General features: G+C 42.7%; 5 protein-coding genes across 5 annotated transcripts; 4 read left to right on the top strand and 1 right to left on the bottom strand.

Annotated features, from left to right (window-relative positions):
• Window positions 1-150: 150 nt before the first annotated feature.
• N7509_000179 (ankyrin repeat domain-containing protein) lies at window positions 151-1,914 on the top strand (the record flags this gene model as incomplete). The annotated part of the gene is made up of 1 exon (XM_056624826.1): window positions 151-1,914. The coding sequence occupies one exon, from the start codon at window positions 151-153 to the stop codon at window positions 1,912-1,914; it is 1,764 nt and encodes a 587-aa protein (XP_056494691.1).
• Window positions 1,915-2,944: 1,030 nt separating this feature from the next.
• N7509_000178 (SANT/Myb-like DNA-binding domain-containing protein) lies at window positions 2,945-4,141 on the bottom strand (the record flags this gene model as incomplete). Its single annotated transcript, XM_056624825.1, has 1 exon — window positions 2,945-4,141. One exon carries the CDS (start codon window positions 4,139-4,141, stop codon window positions 2,945-2,947), a length of 1,197 nt encoding a protein of 398 aa, XP_056494690.1.
• Window positions 4,142-4,760: 619 nt separating this feature from the next.
• Window positions 4,761-4,994, top strand: N7509_000177 (uncharacterized protein; the record flags this gene model as incomplete). Its single annotated transcript, XM_056624824.1, has 1 exon — window positions 4,761-4,994. The coding sequence occupies one exon, from the start codon at window positions 4,761-4,763 to the stop codon at window positions 4,992-4,994; it is 234 nt and encodes a 77-aa protein (XP_056494689.1).
• A 5,795-nt stretch (window positions 4,995-10,789) lies between these two features.
• Window positions 10,790-13,441, top strand: N7509_000176 (retropepsin-like aspartic protease; the record flags this gene model as incomplete). The annotated part of the gene is made up of 1 exon (XM_056624823.1): window positions 10,790-13,441. One exon carries the CDS (start codon window positions 10,790-10,792, stop codon window positions 13,439-13,441), a length of 2,652 nt encoding a protein of 883 aa, XP_056494688.1.
• A 323-nt stretch (window positions 13,442-13,764) lies between these two features.
• N7509_000175 (reverse transcriptase family protein) lies at window positions 13,765-17,175 on the top strand (the record flags this gene model as incomplete). The annotated part of the gene is made up of 1 exon (XM_056624822.1): window positions 13,765-17,175. One exon carries the CDS (start codon window positions 13,765-13,767, stop codon window positions 17,173-17,175), a length of 3,411 nt encoding a protein of 1,136 aa, XP_056494687.1.
• Between the last annotated feature and the right edge of the window lie 75 nt (window positions 17,176-17,250).

Raw genomic sequence — 17,250 nt, 5'->3', positions numbered from 1 at the left:
CGTACCGCCCTACTTATTCAGAGTCGCAGTTGTCAGGCCTAGCTACGACACTCGATAAACTGTTCACTATATGTTCATTCTTACGCCGCTTCCAGCGAACGACGTGGCGTATTCCGCATATCCAACAAGCTTTATCATTAAACAAACAAGATGAAGCTCCTTTCTCTTCCCCTAGAGCTACTTTTCTGTCTAGCAGACTTTTTAGATTTCTCACCGGATTTGCTTTCAATGGCAAAATTGAATAAACGATCAAGTCTTCTATTCCTACCGCTTCTCTACGCCTTCAATGTCCGCTGCCAGGATAGCTCTGCTCTGATCTGGGCCATCCAGCACAACAAATCGAAACTCGCGAAAACCCTACTCGAAGAGTATCGAGCAAACCCAAACACGACGGATGATAGATTTCGGACACCGCTGTTTTATATTCGAGGTATTCGAACAGAAAGGTATCAAATGATTCGTTCTTTGATCAAGAGCGGGGCAGATCTCAATTGGAGAGATGATCATCAGCAAACGCCATTACTGTACTCCCTCCAAAGGAAGTTCTTGCCTGTAGTCAGAGATCTTTTGGGGTGCTCTGGTACAGACGTGACTGCTCGGGATAGCAAGGGCCGCAATGCGATCTGGTATGCTACCGCCCATCAGGATAAGGATTTAGTTCGGGCCTTCCTGGAAAGTGGGGTTGACACTTTTACAGCCGACTGCAAAGGAATCGACCCCATTAACCTAGCTATCTTGAATCAGAACAGTACCATTCTTACCATACTGCTTGACCACGTCAAAACGAAGCCTTCAGCGGCAACCCTGGATGGCCCAAGCAGCCGTGAGCATCCGCTATTTATTGCCACGCGCAAAGGGTCAAAGGAAATGGTCCAAATGTTGATTTCCTACGGAGCAAATCTCAACATCAGGAACCGAAAGGGTCAGAGTTTGCTTCATCAAGCAGCCATAAAAGGACACAGTGATATTTTGCAAACTTTTCTCGATTACAACATGATACCTATTAATGCTACCGATACAAGGGGAGCAACAGCGCTTCATTTAGCCGCAAAGCATGGGCACAAATCGATCGTGAAGATTTTATTAGCTTTTCCCAACATCGAAATCAATTCCCGTGACGCGGACGAAGTCACACCTCTCTGTATTGCTATTCGTGAGGATCAACAGTCTGCGGCCATGCAAATTTTATCCGAGGAGTCAGCTGAGATCAACGCGACCTGCCGACACGGGCAAACGGCCCTTCATTATGCCGTACAAAATGGCAATATTCTGCTCGTGTGTGTTCTCCTCGAAATTGAGAGCCTAGATCCGAATATTCGGGACGGATGCGGCTGGACTCCCATCACCTATGCTGCATTAAGTGGCAGTCTACGATTGCTGGAGGTACTTCTCACGAGACAAGATATTGCGCTGAATGTTCGAAATGCCTCGCCGATTTTCTATGCCTGTGAGAAGGGCCATATGGAGATCGTACGTCGGCTTCTTGACCACAATGATGTCGATTTCGACAAATCGGTCTGGAACAAATCTCCTCTTTTCATCGCAATCGAAAATGGTCATACTGAGATCGCGAAGTTGTTGATTGGCCGGTGTGGTGGTATCGATGTCAACTTGCCTACATTGCTTGGAAGCACTGCATTGTCAGTGGCAGCGTCAAGCGGGAATCTAGAAATCGTGGAAATTCTGCTCCAAGATGAAAGGCTGAACTGCAAGGCCGAAAACAGTTTTGGAGAAACAGCGCTTCAACTGGCAGCACAAGAAGGAAATGAAGCAATCGTGCGAGCTCTTTGCCGTGATGTACGTGCCAGAGACCTTCCAAGCTTGAAGAAAGCGATCAGGTACTCTTCAAACATCAGATTGACATACTTTCTTCAAGAAATGGAAGAAATTTGGGTCCGAGAAAGCAGCACATGAAAAGAGCTGCTGTGTTACCGTTGATTTTCATATTTTAGTAGTGAGTGTAATGCGTTTGAGCATGACATCCCATATCAGGCTCAAATAATATTCAGAGGGCTGCCGCTTTAGTTTTTGTGATTCTATCAATTGAAAGCTACTTTCAATTCTCATGCCCGTAGAAAAGCCTTTGTAATTGACGGTAGATTCTGGTAGGTTTGTTGGAGTTTATCTCGATGCGATTGACTCTATTACGTCGCATAATGCAAGTGAACGGACCTATTTAGCCTCATATACGTATTTAATGCCATATTTTCGTAGAAATCGCTTGACTAGAACACATTCCGTCATTTAGGTCTGGATCTACTCAGATTTCGCCTAGGCTGAAGTCGAGATGGGGTGACCCCAGCCCGATGAGAAAAAAAATGTGGACGATAGAAATCAAAATATAAGGGACAGAGATTTGCGGCTTCGAGACTTGAGGATCTGAAACCTGGCCAACGATCCAAGCGCCCCCTGAGTAGGCCCTGAATCCGCTTGGGATATATGAGTTATACATGATGCTTTCATATTGATTAAATATTATAATACTTACTGATATGGTTGTTATCGATCTTAGTATGAGGGACAGAAATGAGTTTACAATAACAGAGATATAGCCATACAATTGCTCCCAGTTTACGTGATCTTCCCTTTAACTGAGATGCAAAAACTAACCAAATCCACCAAATCCACCAAATTGCAGTGGCATACCGGACTGTAGTATTGAATCGATCTTCGCCGTCAGAATCCACATTCAAGAAGGGTCTAGATCAATCATGGCTTTACTATTTCTGGAATGTCAATTTTATCGCGAACGCAAGGTTATCATACATCATTCAAGGGCAAATTTGGGTAATCCCACTGGTTTGTAAGTTCACCTATGTATTATGATACTGCAAATGCAGCTTCATAAAAAGCTTGACACCGAGCGAAGCATTTTCAGCTTTTCTCTAGCGACTGAGAAATAAGGCCAGCTTGAAGTTCATGTCAAAGGCCTTCAATCACAAAGTCACAGTCCAGACGACTTTTTCCTGGATAGTTTTGTACTCCAATGCACCTTGATAGACTGCGGACTCCTCCCAGGGTACTTTTCATCAAAATGCCGAATTACTTCTTCCCATGGGAGGCCTTGCTCTTTTTTGAGTTTTACTAATAGGCAATCTTCCTCCGCAGAGTAACGCAGGCGTTTTCGCGATGAGCATGAGTTAGCTGAGGCATTTTGAGTCCGGGATGAAGTCACCTTGTCACTTGGCATGGATCGTGAATTCGTGTTGACTTTCTCTGGGCGAGGCACACAGCGAGACAATGCACTCTCAAACAGCCAAGACAAGAATTGTAGTCGATCCTCCGCTTTAAGTGCGGAAAATTGCGCAAGAATTGTGGACAATGAAGCTTCCTGATGACCGGGGCGTTGAGTCGATTTTCCGTGCTTTTCTTTTGGACGATTGCTGATGACGACCGAGACTTTCTGAATTTTGGAAGACCGCCGTCCAGGATCGGTCACCTTCGGCAAGTGACACCGTCTGCCACGAGAACTGCCATTACCTGTATGCGAGGAATGATTGTCTGCGGTGAAGCCTGCCTGGCGGATTGTGCAAGTAGGTGCAGATTCTATGGTGTTCTGATGTTCTCCAGCTCGGTAATGTTGGTCCTCCAACATCGCCGGATCTATGGTCAAATCACTTGCGGAATCTTCCATCTCTGATGGGGTTGACTTTTGGAATGCCATAGACCGAGAAAGCTGATCGGGCGTGAAGAAAGGGTCGAATTCACATGATCCAATGCGGGCTTGCTGTTCGACATGCTCATCGACGGAATCAAAAATTAGACCATCCATGTCTTCGGGGCCTGGTAGATTCTCTAAATGCAAAATTTCCTCAAATTCGAAGTTTTCCGATTCTTGATTGACAGGCGATATCTGGCTACTCAAATCCGGCTTCTGGTGATTCTGGTCGACAGATTGTGAAGCCCCATTGACGCAAGCCTCAAGGGGTGGGCGGACCGGAAGGGGATGTCGCTCAGGCTGCGGGGTGCAAGGGATCCGGGAATGGAGTGTCGAGTCCTTTGGATTGTTTGGAGATGGCGTGACGTTGAGAGAGACAGGACTTGGGTAGCGAGGAACATCCAGAGGGCCTTGCCGAGAGAATACCTTCTCATTGGGATTCCAAGGCCGGAAAGATTCCAAACGAAACAATTCATTAGACATTTTCAGTCAGGCACAAAAGAGCATTCAAAGTGGGTGGCTCAAAGGATATCTCAAACGGAAAAAGAGCGGGAGCAAAGGAAAGCAAACTGCACTGAGGTTTTGGAATGGGGACTGAGGGTGGGAAAGGATATTCTGGCGTAGGGGGAGGGGGGGGATGGGGATTTGGGCAGAAGGGTTTGGGCTTCCTGGAGTGCCAAAGTGGTGGTGCTGCGCTCCTTTTATACACCAGCTCAAGAGGTCATTGTCTTGATAAATTTGATCCACCAAATGTCGTAGGCCAGCTCACATACCACTCAGAAGCATGAGCATTGCAGCCAGATGTCCGCTATGTCCGCCCCCGTTTCCCAAAACATGCTTTTGTCGTAGCCTTGCCTGGATCAAGGCAACCGCCCCGCCCTTCAACCCTGAAATTCACCACTGGATACAAATGCGGCAATTTTTTGCCATCATTTCATGTGAAGACGGCCAGCAAGATGAAATGATTGGCGGCGCACATTAGCCGGACGACGGGCCGCGGAAATTGTAGGCCCACCGGGTCTCACGGCATTCACGAAAGACAGTGGGGAGAGGCAGTGCAATGCAACCTCAAGGTGGCGAGAGCGGTGCAGTGTCCAGCGGCATGTCCGACAAGATTCCGAATCCATTGTACACCGATGAGGCGAGGATATCGCGACATCGACGCCTGCAGCCCGAAGGGCGAGACAGCAGTCTAGAGATGAAGCTCTGTTCGAAGCCAAGGCTTCATAGTAGTCTCAAGGGAGAGCGAAGCAGAAAGCTACCGATAGCAGAGATCGTGAAGCGTGAATTTGAACCATGGCGAAAGCTGGCCGAAACAAGCTGGATTCCCGGTTAGGCGATATCTCCGATCAAATAAAAAGATCAGGCAACCGGACCCAACGCGTTTGACACTAGTGGGGCGCGAAGGAAGGGGATTCAGTCATGTTGGGAGGGCAGGAAGAGGTGAAGGTGCGTGGGAGAAGTGCAGATGAGGACGAGCGGTCTTTTATAGATGGTAGGGTCGGCAAAAGCGGCGACTGCAGCGCTAAGCCGGATGGGACGACCACAGCGGACGCGATACTGGAAAGGGCAGGGCCCCTACGGGTACAGGAAGGCGGTCACGGGCGGCAGGGCGGAGGAGCGAATGGCGGCCGTTTCTGGCCCCCCCGCTCACCGTGTCAAACAATACTAGATTAAGAGCTATTTATAATTATTTATTTCTTTAAATATTAGTATTAATATCTTAAAGAAAGCTAGTACTAAGTTAAAGTTCTAACTAATTATTATAATCTAAGACTCTTTATAAACTAACTAAAGATTAATAGAAGATAGATATATTAGTATCTCTTTCTTACCCCTTTTAATATTATAATATATTACTACTTAGATAAGATAAATCCTATAGATAGATTATCTTATACTTTAGAAGAAGAGAAAGCTCTGTCTACAGAAGAAATATTAGGGCTAATTTATAAGAGAATTATAGCCGAATTATTTATAAAAGTATAGTAGTTTATTATTAGTATAAAACTGTTTAGAGAGAAAAGCAGAGAAGAGTAGAGATTAATAAGTATAACTATATTAGTCTGTAGGAAGTCTATTACTATCTTTCTCTCTAACTATAAGTAGCTTATCTAGTACTCTAGAGTTAGAACTAAACTAGGTTTAGAATAATACTACTATCCCTATAGATTAGAAAGATCTAGGAAAGACTATAGATAAGTTTAGTAAAGCTAATTATTTAGATCTAGAGAATAATTAAGAAGTTTTCCTAAGTTAGGGTTATAATATAACTAAGTTTCTCCTAAGTTAGGGCTATAATATAATATATTATAAGGTTTTAAGTTACTCTTAATTTATATTCTCTTAAATAGTATTTACTATAGCTATAAATAAAGATCTACTTACAGATAAATCTCTAAGAGAACTAAAAAGATTAATTAAGGAACTCTAAGTATAAAGGGCTATAGCAACAACTGTTTAATTAGGGCTAGGCCTGTATGCTGTTTATAATAATCTTAAAGAAGAGTATCTATATAAGTCTCTACCTAGTTTTCCTGCAGGAAAAGGTTATATAATATAACGTAATATCTCTACAGACCTAGGCCTGTTATAGTACCCCCCCTTCTTATCTTATCTTTCGGCTAAAAGCTGTAGTATTAGTATTACTATATTCTTTTTAGCAGTAACTTATAGTCAGGATGCTCTTGTAATACAGCCGAACTACCTCTTGTACGTATCTATTGCTATATAATTCTTTATCTTATCTACTAGTTCCTATATAGTCTCTGTATACCCTATCTATTTTATTAAAACCTCGGTTTGTTTACCTCTGCTAATATACCTTTCCTTATGGTTAAGTATCTCTTTAACTTTATATTCTACCTTATTGTTAATTTCTATAGGAGACGGCTATATATTGTTAATAACTTAAGAGAGAAACGGATCTGTAGCTGCTAGCTGTACTAACTTAATATTAAATACTAGATATATACTAGTTAGTATATTTAGTTATACTATATATAGTATAGGTACCTTTACTATCTTATACTATATATATATCTAATCAAACTTTTTAGAGGGCTGTTAGAAGTAAATATTATATAGATTTAGCTAAACCTTATTACTAATATAGTATATAGGGGCAGTACGCCGAGAATAGTTTACCTATTCCTATTATATTTCTTAGACAACTATAATTACTAACTGTATCTAATCAGTAGCTTCTTATAGTTATTTTACAAACGATTTATCTGCAGTAGTAGGTAGGGTTATTTTATCTATTTATATTGTATTATTATCGTTTATACTAAGGGGATCAATATAATATCTATAGGTAAAGAAGAAGAGGGATAGTTCTGTTAATAAGGTATTCTAGTTATTAATTACTACTGTAACTATTAGTAATAGTCCCTTCTAGTTATCCTGTACGTAGGTAATAAAGATTCTTATAATCCTTTCTACTTTCTAGTTTGCTTATTCTGTTACCCTGTCTGATTATAGGTAGAAGACGGTCGATAATTAGTATTAAATTACTAGTTTTTTATATACTATTCGCTAGAATCTGCTTATAAACTATAGCCCTTAATTACTAGTAATTACTTTTAGCAAACTATAATATATATAGAAGTATATTAGAAATACTTCTGCTATCTCTTATAACGTAATTCCTTTTATACTAATTAATATTATATCCTTAGTAAGTCGATTAGTAATAACCAGTAGGTTTATAGAACTATCTTCCTTTACTAGAGATAGCTCTATAATAAAATCTATAGATAATTTAGCCTAAATTTATTATAGGATTAGGAGTAGTTTTAGTAGTCTATACTTTGTATCTTACCAGACTATAGTCCTTCTATAAATAGTACAGTTCTATAGGAATTATTGTATATTCTTTGCTACTCTAGGCCAGAAGAATCTCTAAGATAGTATTATATATATAGTATCTTATCCTAGGTATCTAGTAATATAGGAGTTATATACTTTCTAGATAATACTGGTTTATAACTATTTGCTCTTAGGAATCTATAATCATTATCTAAAATATAATAACCCTTGTTTGTCTAGATAGCACTCAGAGAGACTAGTTTTTATACTTATTTTAATCCTAATACTATATTTACTGTTCTTTACTGCTATTAAATAGGCTTAGTAGACACTATTAGCTAGCCTTACTTTTTCCTATCTATTCTATAGTTCTTAATTATTAAAAAGTAGTACTAGGATAGTAAATTTAAGATCTATCTTATTAACCTTATAGGTATAATTATATTAAATCGATACCTTTTCAAATAAGGTATAAAATTAATTCGATAGTCTTTTATCTGTAATATCCTAAGATAAGTCCTATCCTCTTCTAGATAATATATCCGGTAATACTATAAGCTTACCTAGTTAGTAGTAGAGAGTAAAATCAAATTCTGCTATTAGTTCTACCTATTATATCTACTATTTGCTAAGATACTATACTTTGTTAAAGTATTGTAGGTTCTTATAGTCTATTATAATAATAAATTAAGGGACTATCTTTAGTTCTAGATACTATTTATACAGTACCTAAATAATAGTAAGTAACTCCTTATTATATATCTTATAATTTACTTTAGCTAGTAATAATCTTTATAATATATAGGTACAGAAGGCTAGTCTTCTGTCTTTTTATTATTATAAGAGTACTATACCTATAGCCTATCTGGATATATTAGTCTTAATAACAGTTTCTCTTTTCTCTTTAAAATATACCAGTATTAGGGTATTAATAAACAGGCCCTTTAGTTTATTAAATACTTCTTAGCAGTCTTAATCCTATTAGAATAGTATATCCTTCTTTATTAATCTTATTAACAGTAATAACAGAACAGCGAATTAGGGTATAAATAAGTAATAGAAGTTAGTAAATTCTAAGAAGCCCTAAACGTTATAAACTGTCCTTAGTACTTCCTATATACGTATTGCTTCTACCTTCTTAGGGTTAACGTATACCCCTCTACCGGTATATACAATAAAGCTAAGATATTTAACTAAATCTTACTTAAATTCTAACTTACTAATATTATATTATAACTCTATATTCTTAAGTTTCTAAAGTACTTTATAAACCTTCTATTAGTAATCTTTAATAGAACTATCTAAGTAGATAATAATATTATCAATATAGACAGATACAAAGTTATCTAGATACTCCTACAGAGTCTGATTAATAAACCTTTAAAATATAGCTAGTACGTCTATTAGGCTAAAGAATATTATATTTTATTTAAAAAGACTATATCTCGTACAGAAGGCTGTTTTCTATTCTTTACCTAGTGCTACTTATACCTTATAAAATACTGCTATAATATTAAGCTTTATAAACTATCTTATCTTTAATATATTCTATAGCGTCTCTTAAATTAACAATAACAGATACCGGTCCTTAATACTTAATTTATTTAATCTGCAGTAGTTAATATAAAACCGGATATCTCTGTCTGGTTTTTATACTAATAATACTAGTACAGTAGTAGGTAATTTACTTACTTAAATAAAGTTCTTATCTAATAGTTTAGTTAACGTCTTCCTAAGGTATAAAAGTTCTTCTTTATTTATACTATAGAGAGGACTATAGAGAGATAGTTCTTTAATACTGTTTTAGTCTTATTTTAACAGTATCTTATAGTTAATTTTTAGTCGATATAGTAGTAGTATATTCGCTAGTTACTTACTAAAAACATTAAGCTACTTCTAATACTGGCAGAGAAGTCTCTCTTTAATAGGGACCTTATCTTTCGGCTAAAAGATAGCCTTATTAATATCCTTTAGTATAACCTTCCTAATTTACAGCCTATCTAGTATTATTACTCTATTAAACAGACATTAAATACTCTTTACTAACAGTTGTTTTACTTCTAGTGTCTTCTTCCCTGTAGGTCCGATAGAGTAATCCTTTTAATTCTAGTATTATATCCTTCTATAAGACTTTATATAGATATCTATATACCCTTTCCTAGGAGAATATATTCTGTCTATATCCTTAACCTATAGTAGGCCAAAGATTATATTATCTATCTAATCCTTAATAATATACGTAAAGATAATACCTTGTTAGTATCTATAGATATCTATATTAAAGTAGGTAACGTAGGTAATCTGTTCTTAATTTACTACTATACTATCTAGTGTAATGGGGATTCCCGCTCTCAACATCGGTATCCTGTAGTCATGTGCTGGAGGCCTTAGCAACAAGGCCACCGTTTTGTTTCGTGAGATTAAGTAGCGTTCGTTCGATACTATCAAAAACAACATGCATGTTCCCCTTTATGAAAATGTTCTACTGAGGCTGCTGAGGTTGCGGTATCGATATACTGCGTATGAAAGGTTCTGTTATTGCTCGTTCAATCATCTCTCTATAGCGTCACGCTTTGCTCATCTCGTTCCTGCACTCTGCGAGTGTGGTGGTTTTGTCTCTTCGCGATCGACCCGTCTGCTTGACAGACTGCCAGCGAGCATTCCCATCTTACATATGGCGTCCCGGGAAGGCTCGATTAACAAAAGGGTGGCTGAAAGCAAGAGCAATATCATTGTGAGAAGTGGGTACTGCGTTTGACCCTGAGAGAATACGACGGTATTCGAATATATCACAAAGGGTGAAGAGCGGCTTGATCCTAGGTAGGATCAGCCTATCAAATGTTCGAAATGTCAGCCGAAAGGCCTATCGAAATGCCGCTATCTGCGGAATATGTGCAGTTTTTACGATCAACGCTCGCTGATTGGCACACGGGAGATGCCATAACACTGGAAGGCATTTTACGAATGACACCGGGTCAATTGCATAAGATAGCGATTCAGAGATGTCCTGGCATTGGCTATGTCTGGCATTCAGCGCTGTCTAATATTCTGTTGTCATTTGCGCTACGTTATTTATTGGAAAAAGGATCACTGTCGGAACGGAATCAATCGCCAACGGCTGCGTCGTTATTATTATTACCATTGAGTACAGAGTCCCCTGTTCCCCGTTCTGTATCCCCTTCTTTGTCTACATCTTCATCTACTTCTGTTTCTACTTCGGAATCGTTTTGTCAGGCTGATTCATTCTCTGATACTACATCTGTTTGTTCTTCTTGTTCCTCGGCACCTCGTTTTCCTGCAGGAAAACGATCTCCCGAAACCATGGCTATCAATGACGGTGGAAATGACAGTGAACTTCCTGGCGATATGGCTGCACCCATTACCGCCGCGGAACAATTCACTCAGTTTCGCGAACCGCTTCCTGAAGCTTCTGGATCGACTATTGGTGAACCCTCTCGTCCTGCTAGTCCTGTAATTCAGGAAGCTACTGCAAGACCACCTCCGCCCCCTCCGCCGACAATACCTTCGCGGGATCCTGTACCACCAACTCATTACTATGCTGTTCCGCCGCCTCGACCAATATATCAAATGATATACAGCGCGATGCCAGCCCCAGGATCCCAGGGGGCCCCTGCTTTCAATGAAACCAATGCATCTGATTTCCTGAGAAAGCTAGAGGATACCTGTCGTTGCAGTGGTATTGTCCGTCATAAGGAAATTATAGATCTCCTCCCCCAATACTGCGAAAGACCGCCGCGTGTCTGGGTTGAAGGTCATTATGCCTGGAAAACGAGGAATTGGCGCATGTTTCGTGAGGCCTTCTTGGACAATTACCATGACTGGGATGATGAGCAGTTGAGGTATACCAAGGAATATCTCGACCAGCTTGTTGCCATTGAACGTTCGACAAATGATGAGATTCGTCATTATCTGAGCGAGTTTCATGAAGTATCCACGGAAATATCGTTGCTAGGTCTTCTGAGTGATATTGACCGAGCAAGCACGCTTATCAAGGGTCTTCCAATAAAATGGCAGAAAAGGATTCATAAGCGACATGCAGAGAGGTCTCGTTCTCGCCGTGATCAGATCTCCTACCAGACGGCCTATGAACAGGTGCAAGCAACCCTGCGCGTTGAGGCTGAAGTTCAGCGAAAGACCGAGATAAAAGAACCTGCAAGGAAATCGTCTCCTTCTCCCCATGTATCTTCGTCACTGCAGCAGCAGTCTGTTTCTTCTGTTCCTCTCGTACCTGCTATCCCGGTTGTTCTACCCAAGGATCGACAAGCTGATGACTCTACCTCGCGAGCAATTGACGATGTAGCCCGGAAACTGGAAGCTCTTGCGCTGAAACTGGATGCTAGGTCTGATCGCCGGAATAACCCTTTTTATGAACAAAACCGAGGTATACCGTCGAATGGCATGGGGGTCGGTCCTCCTAGGGAATGCTGGACATGTGGAGGTCCACACAACAGCACCCCCGATCAATGTGATTCTATCCGGGACTTCGAGGCAAAGGGAATGATCCACCGGAATGAGATAACTGGTCGAACGACTCTAGGAACCAAGGTAAATCCGGGCCCGGAACTGAGACTGCGAATAGGGGTTCTGAGGAAAGACTTGATTCCTGAACAATATGCTGCATGGGCAAACCAAAACCTACAGCAATCTGCAAGCAATCATGTCCAATCGATACCCTCTGCTCCAGTACAGTTCCTAGGCGCGTCTCTCAATGGTATCTCTGGTCATGACTATTATTCTGCTCCGGTTCGATATGTTGCTGCGTCCCTTCTTGGATCTGAGCCTGCATGGGAAAAACTGTCAGAGGATGAGGAAGAATATGGAGAGGAATATTGGACAGGTCCAGTTAATGCTATCGGAGGACAGGTCCAGGATGGTCGTGTGAGAAAGGGAAAACAGCGCGCGTCTGAATACGCGCGTACCAGGAATGCTCAGCAAGGCCGTTTTCAACCGCGTATTGAGGAGGCTAATGAGGATGAACCAATGCTTGTACCAGATGACACCCAGGGAACTTCTCAGGAACAAACGCTGCAAGGTTTTCCGGCAGGAAACCTATCTCCGAATGATATTCCGCGTCGGGTCAGAGGACCGCAGGATCCTGCTGTGGCTGAGAAAAGGTCCATGATTACCGACCTGATACTGCGGAAGGTTTGGGAAACTAGCGTTACGATCTCTATTAGTGAACTCCTTGGCGCTGCTCCTCGTATTCGAGCTGGTGTCGGAAAAGATATCAGCACAGATGCTATAAGTCAGAAGCTTACCGAGGTCATCAACCAAGTGCCCATTAATGCTACTGCTGCAGATCTATCTCAATGCGTCGATGCCCAGGTTCAGGAATTGCAGAAGAGAGCTCGTTCCCATTTTATGTCGTCAGGTCCTAATTATGATGCTTCAGTTCCTCCGGTTGTTAGTTCTTCAGTCAATTTCCAAACTGCGCAGGTTATCGAGGCCCCTATAAAGTCACACCAGGAATATACGCGAGGGTTTATGTATGCAACGGCGGTTGTCGGCGACCAGATTATCAAGGCATTGATCGATACAGGAAGTGCGGTCAACATTATCCATCGAAAGGTGGTTAAGCGTATGAGCGCGTTGCCCGAGATGAGACTCAAGCCTCATCTTCAGCTCACCCCAGTGGACGGAGGTCGTGGAATCAGTGTTGCAGCATGTCTTGAACACTTGCCTATCACCATTAGCGGCGTTACGGTCAATTCCCATACTATGGTGACGGATAATACCACGAATGAGTTGCTTCTTGGCAGATTGTGGGCAAGCAACGCAGGGTTGCGGACTGAGGAAATGACAGATGGCCGAGTCATGTGCACCATTTTTAATGAAGGCCGTAAGCGATACACTTCATTCATTGCTTATCGTCCCAGTGATGGCGGATCTATCTTCGAGAATCAACTGTGGCCCCAGGACTCCGCTTCTTTAAACGACGAGCAGGGTATGTAGGCGTGTTGTCATCCCCTGTTCCGGTGTTGTTTACTGAGGTCTCAATCCTCTGCCCTGAATCACCGCCTTCCGAATCGATTATATCTCTTTCTTCTTCCTCTTGCTGTCAGCTGCGTTCTCAGAAAACAAAAATTCTACAGCCAAAAACAGTCGAAAACGACAAAACCATACAAAAATATATTAATCATATTGAGTTCTTCGCGGCACCGCCAGTCAGGGGTTTTCCTGCAGGAAAACCATCTCCCAGTTACGCGCGGTAATTACATGCCGTTCAAGACCAACTGGTCGCCCAGGAATATCGTACTGGGTTCTCTCTCGAGAGCATGACCGACACTCGACCGTTATGGAAGAGTCGTCCTGAATATCCGTCTTACTATCGAGCACCGGTTAATACGCTCTATAAAAGGAAGGCTGACAAAGTTCGTCCGGTAAATTCATCGGAATCAGATGGGACGATCCCCGTCGGCCACCCTGATTGGCAGCACGAATGCCTCAAAAAGTACCATACTCAGTATCGCGCACCTGACATTCGAACTGAATTCGACCATTTGCTCAAGCCTCGTATTTCCGTGATTGCGAGAGGTGCTCGTCTTACCCCAGAACGAGAGATAACACTGCTAGTAGGAAAGGATCTACTGCCACGTGAGAGAGCACTTTTTCGAGAACTTCTTTTCAAAAGAGAGGGAGTGCTAGCCTGGGAATGGGAACATGTTCAGAGGATACACAACGAAGTAATGCCTCCGCAACGCATTAAAACCGTCTCCCATGAAGCGTGGCAGCACCCCGGTTTTAAGATCCCCTATGCACTGAACGCTATAGTCATCGAAATGCTGCGTGATCGGCTACGCAAGGGCGTGCTCGAACCCTGTGATGGACCGTATCGGAACCCGTGGTTCCTTGTCGGCAAGAAGCAAACTGGCAAATATCGAATGGTCAACGCAGCAATGATGATCAACAAAGTGACAAAAAGAGATGCCAACATGCCTCCAATAGCAGATGAGTTTGCCGAAGAGTTTGCAGGAATGGCGATGGCTTCGTTAGTCGACCTCTTCTCCGGATATGATCAAATCGAACTGCATAAGGATGATCGGGATCTAACGGCTATTCAAACTCCCCTCGGTCTGCTTCGCCAGACCACCATTCTCCAAGGTGCATCGAATTCAGTCGCCCAGTTTCAACGAGTGATCTCGGTCATTCTGCATAGTATTTTCGGCACAAAGGCGCGTTTATTTCTTGACGATGTTGCCGTTAAGGGTCCGCGAACAACATACAATGACGAGTTTGTAGAAGAAGGGATTCGCCGATATGTCCTAGAGCACGTTCAGAATCTCGATGAAGCGCTATATCTTTTGGAATTAGCCGGAGCGGTCATCTCAGCCGAAAAGTCCCAGTTTATGATGAAAGGAATTGAAGTTGTCGGCTGGGTGTGTGACATTAATGGCCGACGACCCGACGAAGCGAAGGTTGCAAAGGTTACACAGTGGCCTACGCCTCGGTCGAAGGATGAACTGCGTTCATTTGTCGGCCTTGCTGTCTACTTTCGTATCCTGATTGAGAAATTCCAGGTCATCATGAAGCCTCTCTATGAGATACTGCGAAAGAATGCCCATTTTATGTGGAACGAAGTCCACCAGGTGGCGTTTACCGAGATAAAGTCACGCCTTTCAGAGTTCCCCTCAGTCCTGCCTATAGATTACGACTTTAATCCGTTTCTCATGATCGTTGCTGCAGATGCTTCTATAAAAGGATGGGGTGGCGTGCTCATGCAGGCTCGGAACGGTGTCCGCAATCCTGCACGATACGAGTCAGGGGTTTGGTTACAGGCTGAATCGAAATATGACGCAGGAAAGCTAGAATGCCGTGCTGTTTTGATGGCTTTTAAGAAATTTCGCCATTGGCTATATGGGGTATACTTCGTCTTGGAGACTGATGCTAATACCTTGGTGGCTCAATTGAATCGCACTGCAACCGACCTCCCTGGTGCTCTTGTTACCCGCTGGATTGCATGGATTCAGCTTTTTGATTTTGATGTCAAGCACGTTCCTGGCACTGGCAATGGCGCTGCAGATGCCCTATCCCGCCGTCCACCAACTGAGGAAGATCTACATGAGAGAGACCAAGAACAGGATATTGATGACCTTGTTGATACGGAGGTCCTATATCTCCGAGCCAGTTGTTGTCCTGTCTCTGCTAATGTTGAAATTCCCGGTGATCCTGTTATCGATGTGCTGCATGAAGGATACTCTTCTGAATCGGAGCAAATTGCAAGATACCTGACAACCCTCCGAAGACCTGGCCGTATGAGCCTGTCTGAATTCTATTCGTTCAAAAGAAAATGCATGAAGTTCGTCGTTCAAGAGCGTCATTTGTTCCGACGTGTCAAAGGTAATGCCGAATTGCTCCGCAGGGTTCTAGACAAAAAAGAAGACCAACAAGCTGCGTTGAAAAGCACCCATGATGATCTTGGCCATAAAGGACGAGAAGCTACGTATGCCTTGATCAAACATCGCTACTGGTGGTCTCGCGCGTACGAAGATGTGTCAAAATATGTTAAGACATGCTCATTATGCCAGGCCAGAGCTCCGAATCGTCTGCATGAACCTGCTATTGTTACGCAACCGCTGTTGCTTTTCGATAAATGGTATATTGACACAACTCGAATGCCTCCAGAAGACGGTGAACGTGTCGTTATTCAAGCGAGAGACTCTGTCAGCGGATGGCCAGAGGCGAGAGTATTGCATTCTGCGAAAACAGAGAGCGTCGTCCAATTCATCAAGGAAGATATCATCAGTCGTTATGGGATTCCTCGGGAAATAGTAATTGACATGGGACCTGAAAACCGTGGAGGATTAACAGCCTTCTTGGAACGCGAGCAAATATCAAGAGTTAAGATCTCCGCGTACCATCCCGGTTCTAATGGCCCTGTGGAACGTGCGATGCGAACTATGAAAGATGCTCTCTCAAAGATGACAGAAGGCTACCCTATAGACAACGTTACTCGGCAAATCAAGCGACCATGGAGGCCCCATTTCTATTCTGTCCTGATGGCGGATCGTTTTACGGTTAATGCCACCACTGGAATGAGCCCGTTCTTCTTTCTGTATGGGAAGGATCCTATTATACCCATTGAATTACAGATGTCTACCTGGAGCATGCTGCTATGGCATGAGGTCCGAGACCGAAAGGATTTACTAGCAATGAGAGCGCGGCAATTCGAAAAGCGGGACCAGGATATTGAAGAAGCAATCCTGCGTATGCGCCGTCTGAAAGAAGCAAATGCGCACTTCTTCGACGAACATCATCTGCTTCGGAATGACCGATTTGCACAGGGTGATCTTGTTCTCCTGCACAACACCATTCGCAGCATGGACTATCATTCAAGGACAAAACTACAATTCCGTTGGTTGGGGCCTTATCGGATTCATACGGTCAAAAGCGGTTCATATTTGCTGAGTGAACTCGATGGTACGGTTTTATACGATCTGACCCATCAGCCGGAGTCATTCAATGGCGATCGATTGAAGAAGTTCTATTCTCGGAAGGATCTAAATGATCAGGAAGAGGCTTCATCCTTACCGCAGCGTAACCCAAATGGACGTCCGAGAGGTCAACGAGGCCGAGGTAGTGGCCAAGGTCGACAGCAACATGAAGGATGGATTGAGACACCACGTGAGCGAGCACCACGACGACGGGGAAGGCCTTCGTTGAGAAGAACGAGGGGTCGCAGGTCCTAATCGGGGCATCGTTTTCCGGCAGGAAATTGATGCCTTAGAGCCTTAGAGCCTTGGGGCCTTGCGGCCTTGCGGCCT

The sequence above is a fragment of the Penicillium cosmopolitanum genome, assembly GCF_028827165.1.
Source record: "Penicillium cosmopolitanum strain IBT 29677 chromosome Unknown utg000002l:1.0-415252.0:1.0-415526.0, whole genome shotgun sequence".
NCBI lineage: Eukaryota > Fungi > Ascomycota > Eurotiomycetes > Eurotiales > Aspergillaceae > Penicillium > Penicillium cosmopolitanum.
Note: the sequence above shows the minus strand (reverse complement) of the source record. Positions and strands in the feature narration are given on the sequence as shown.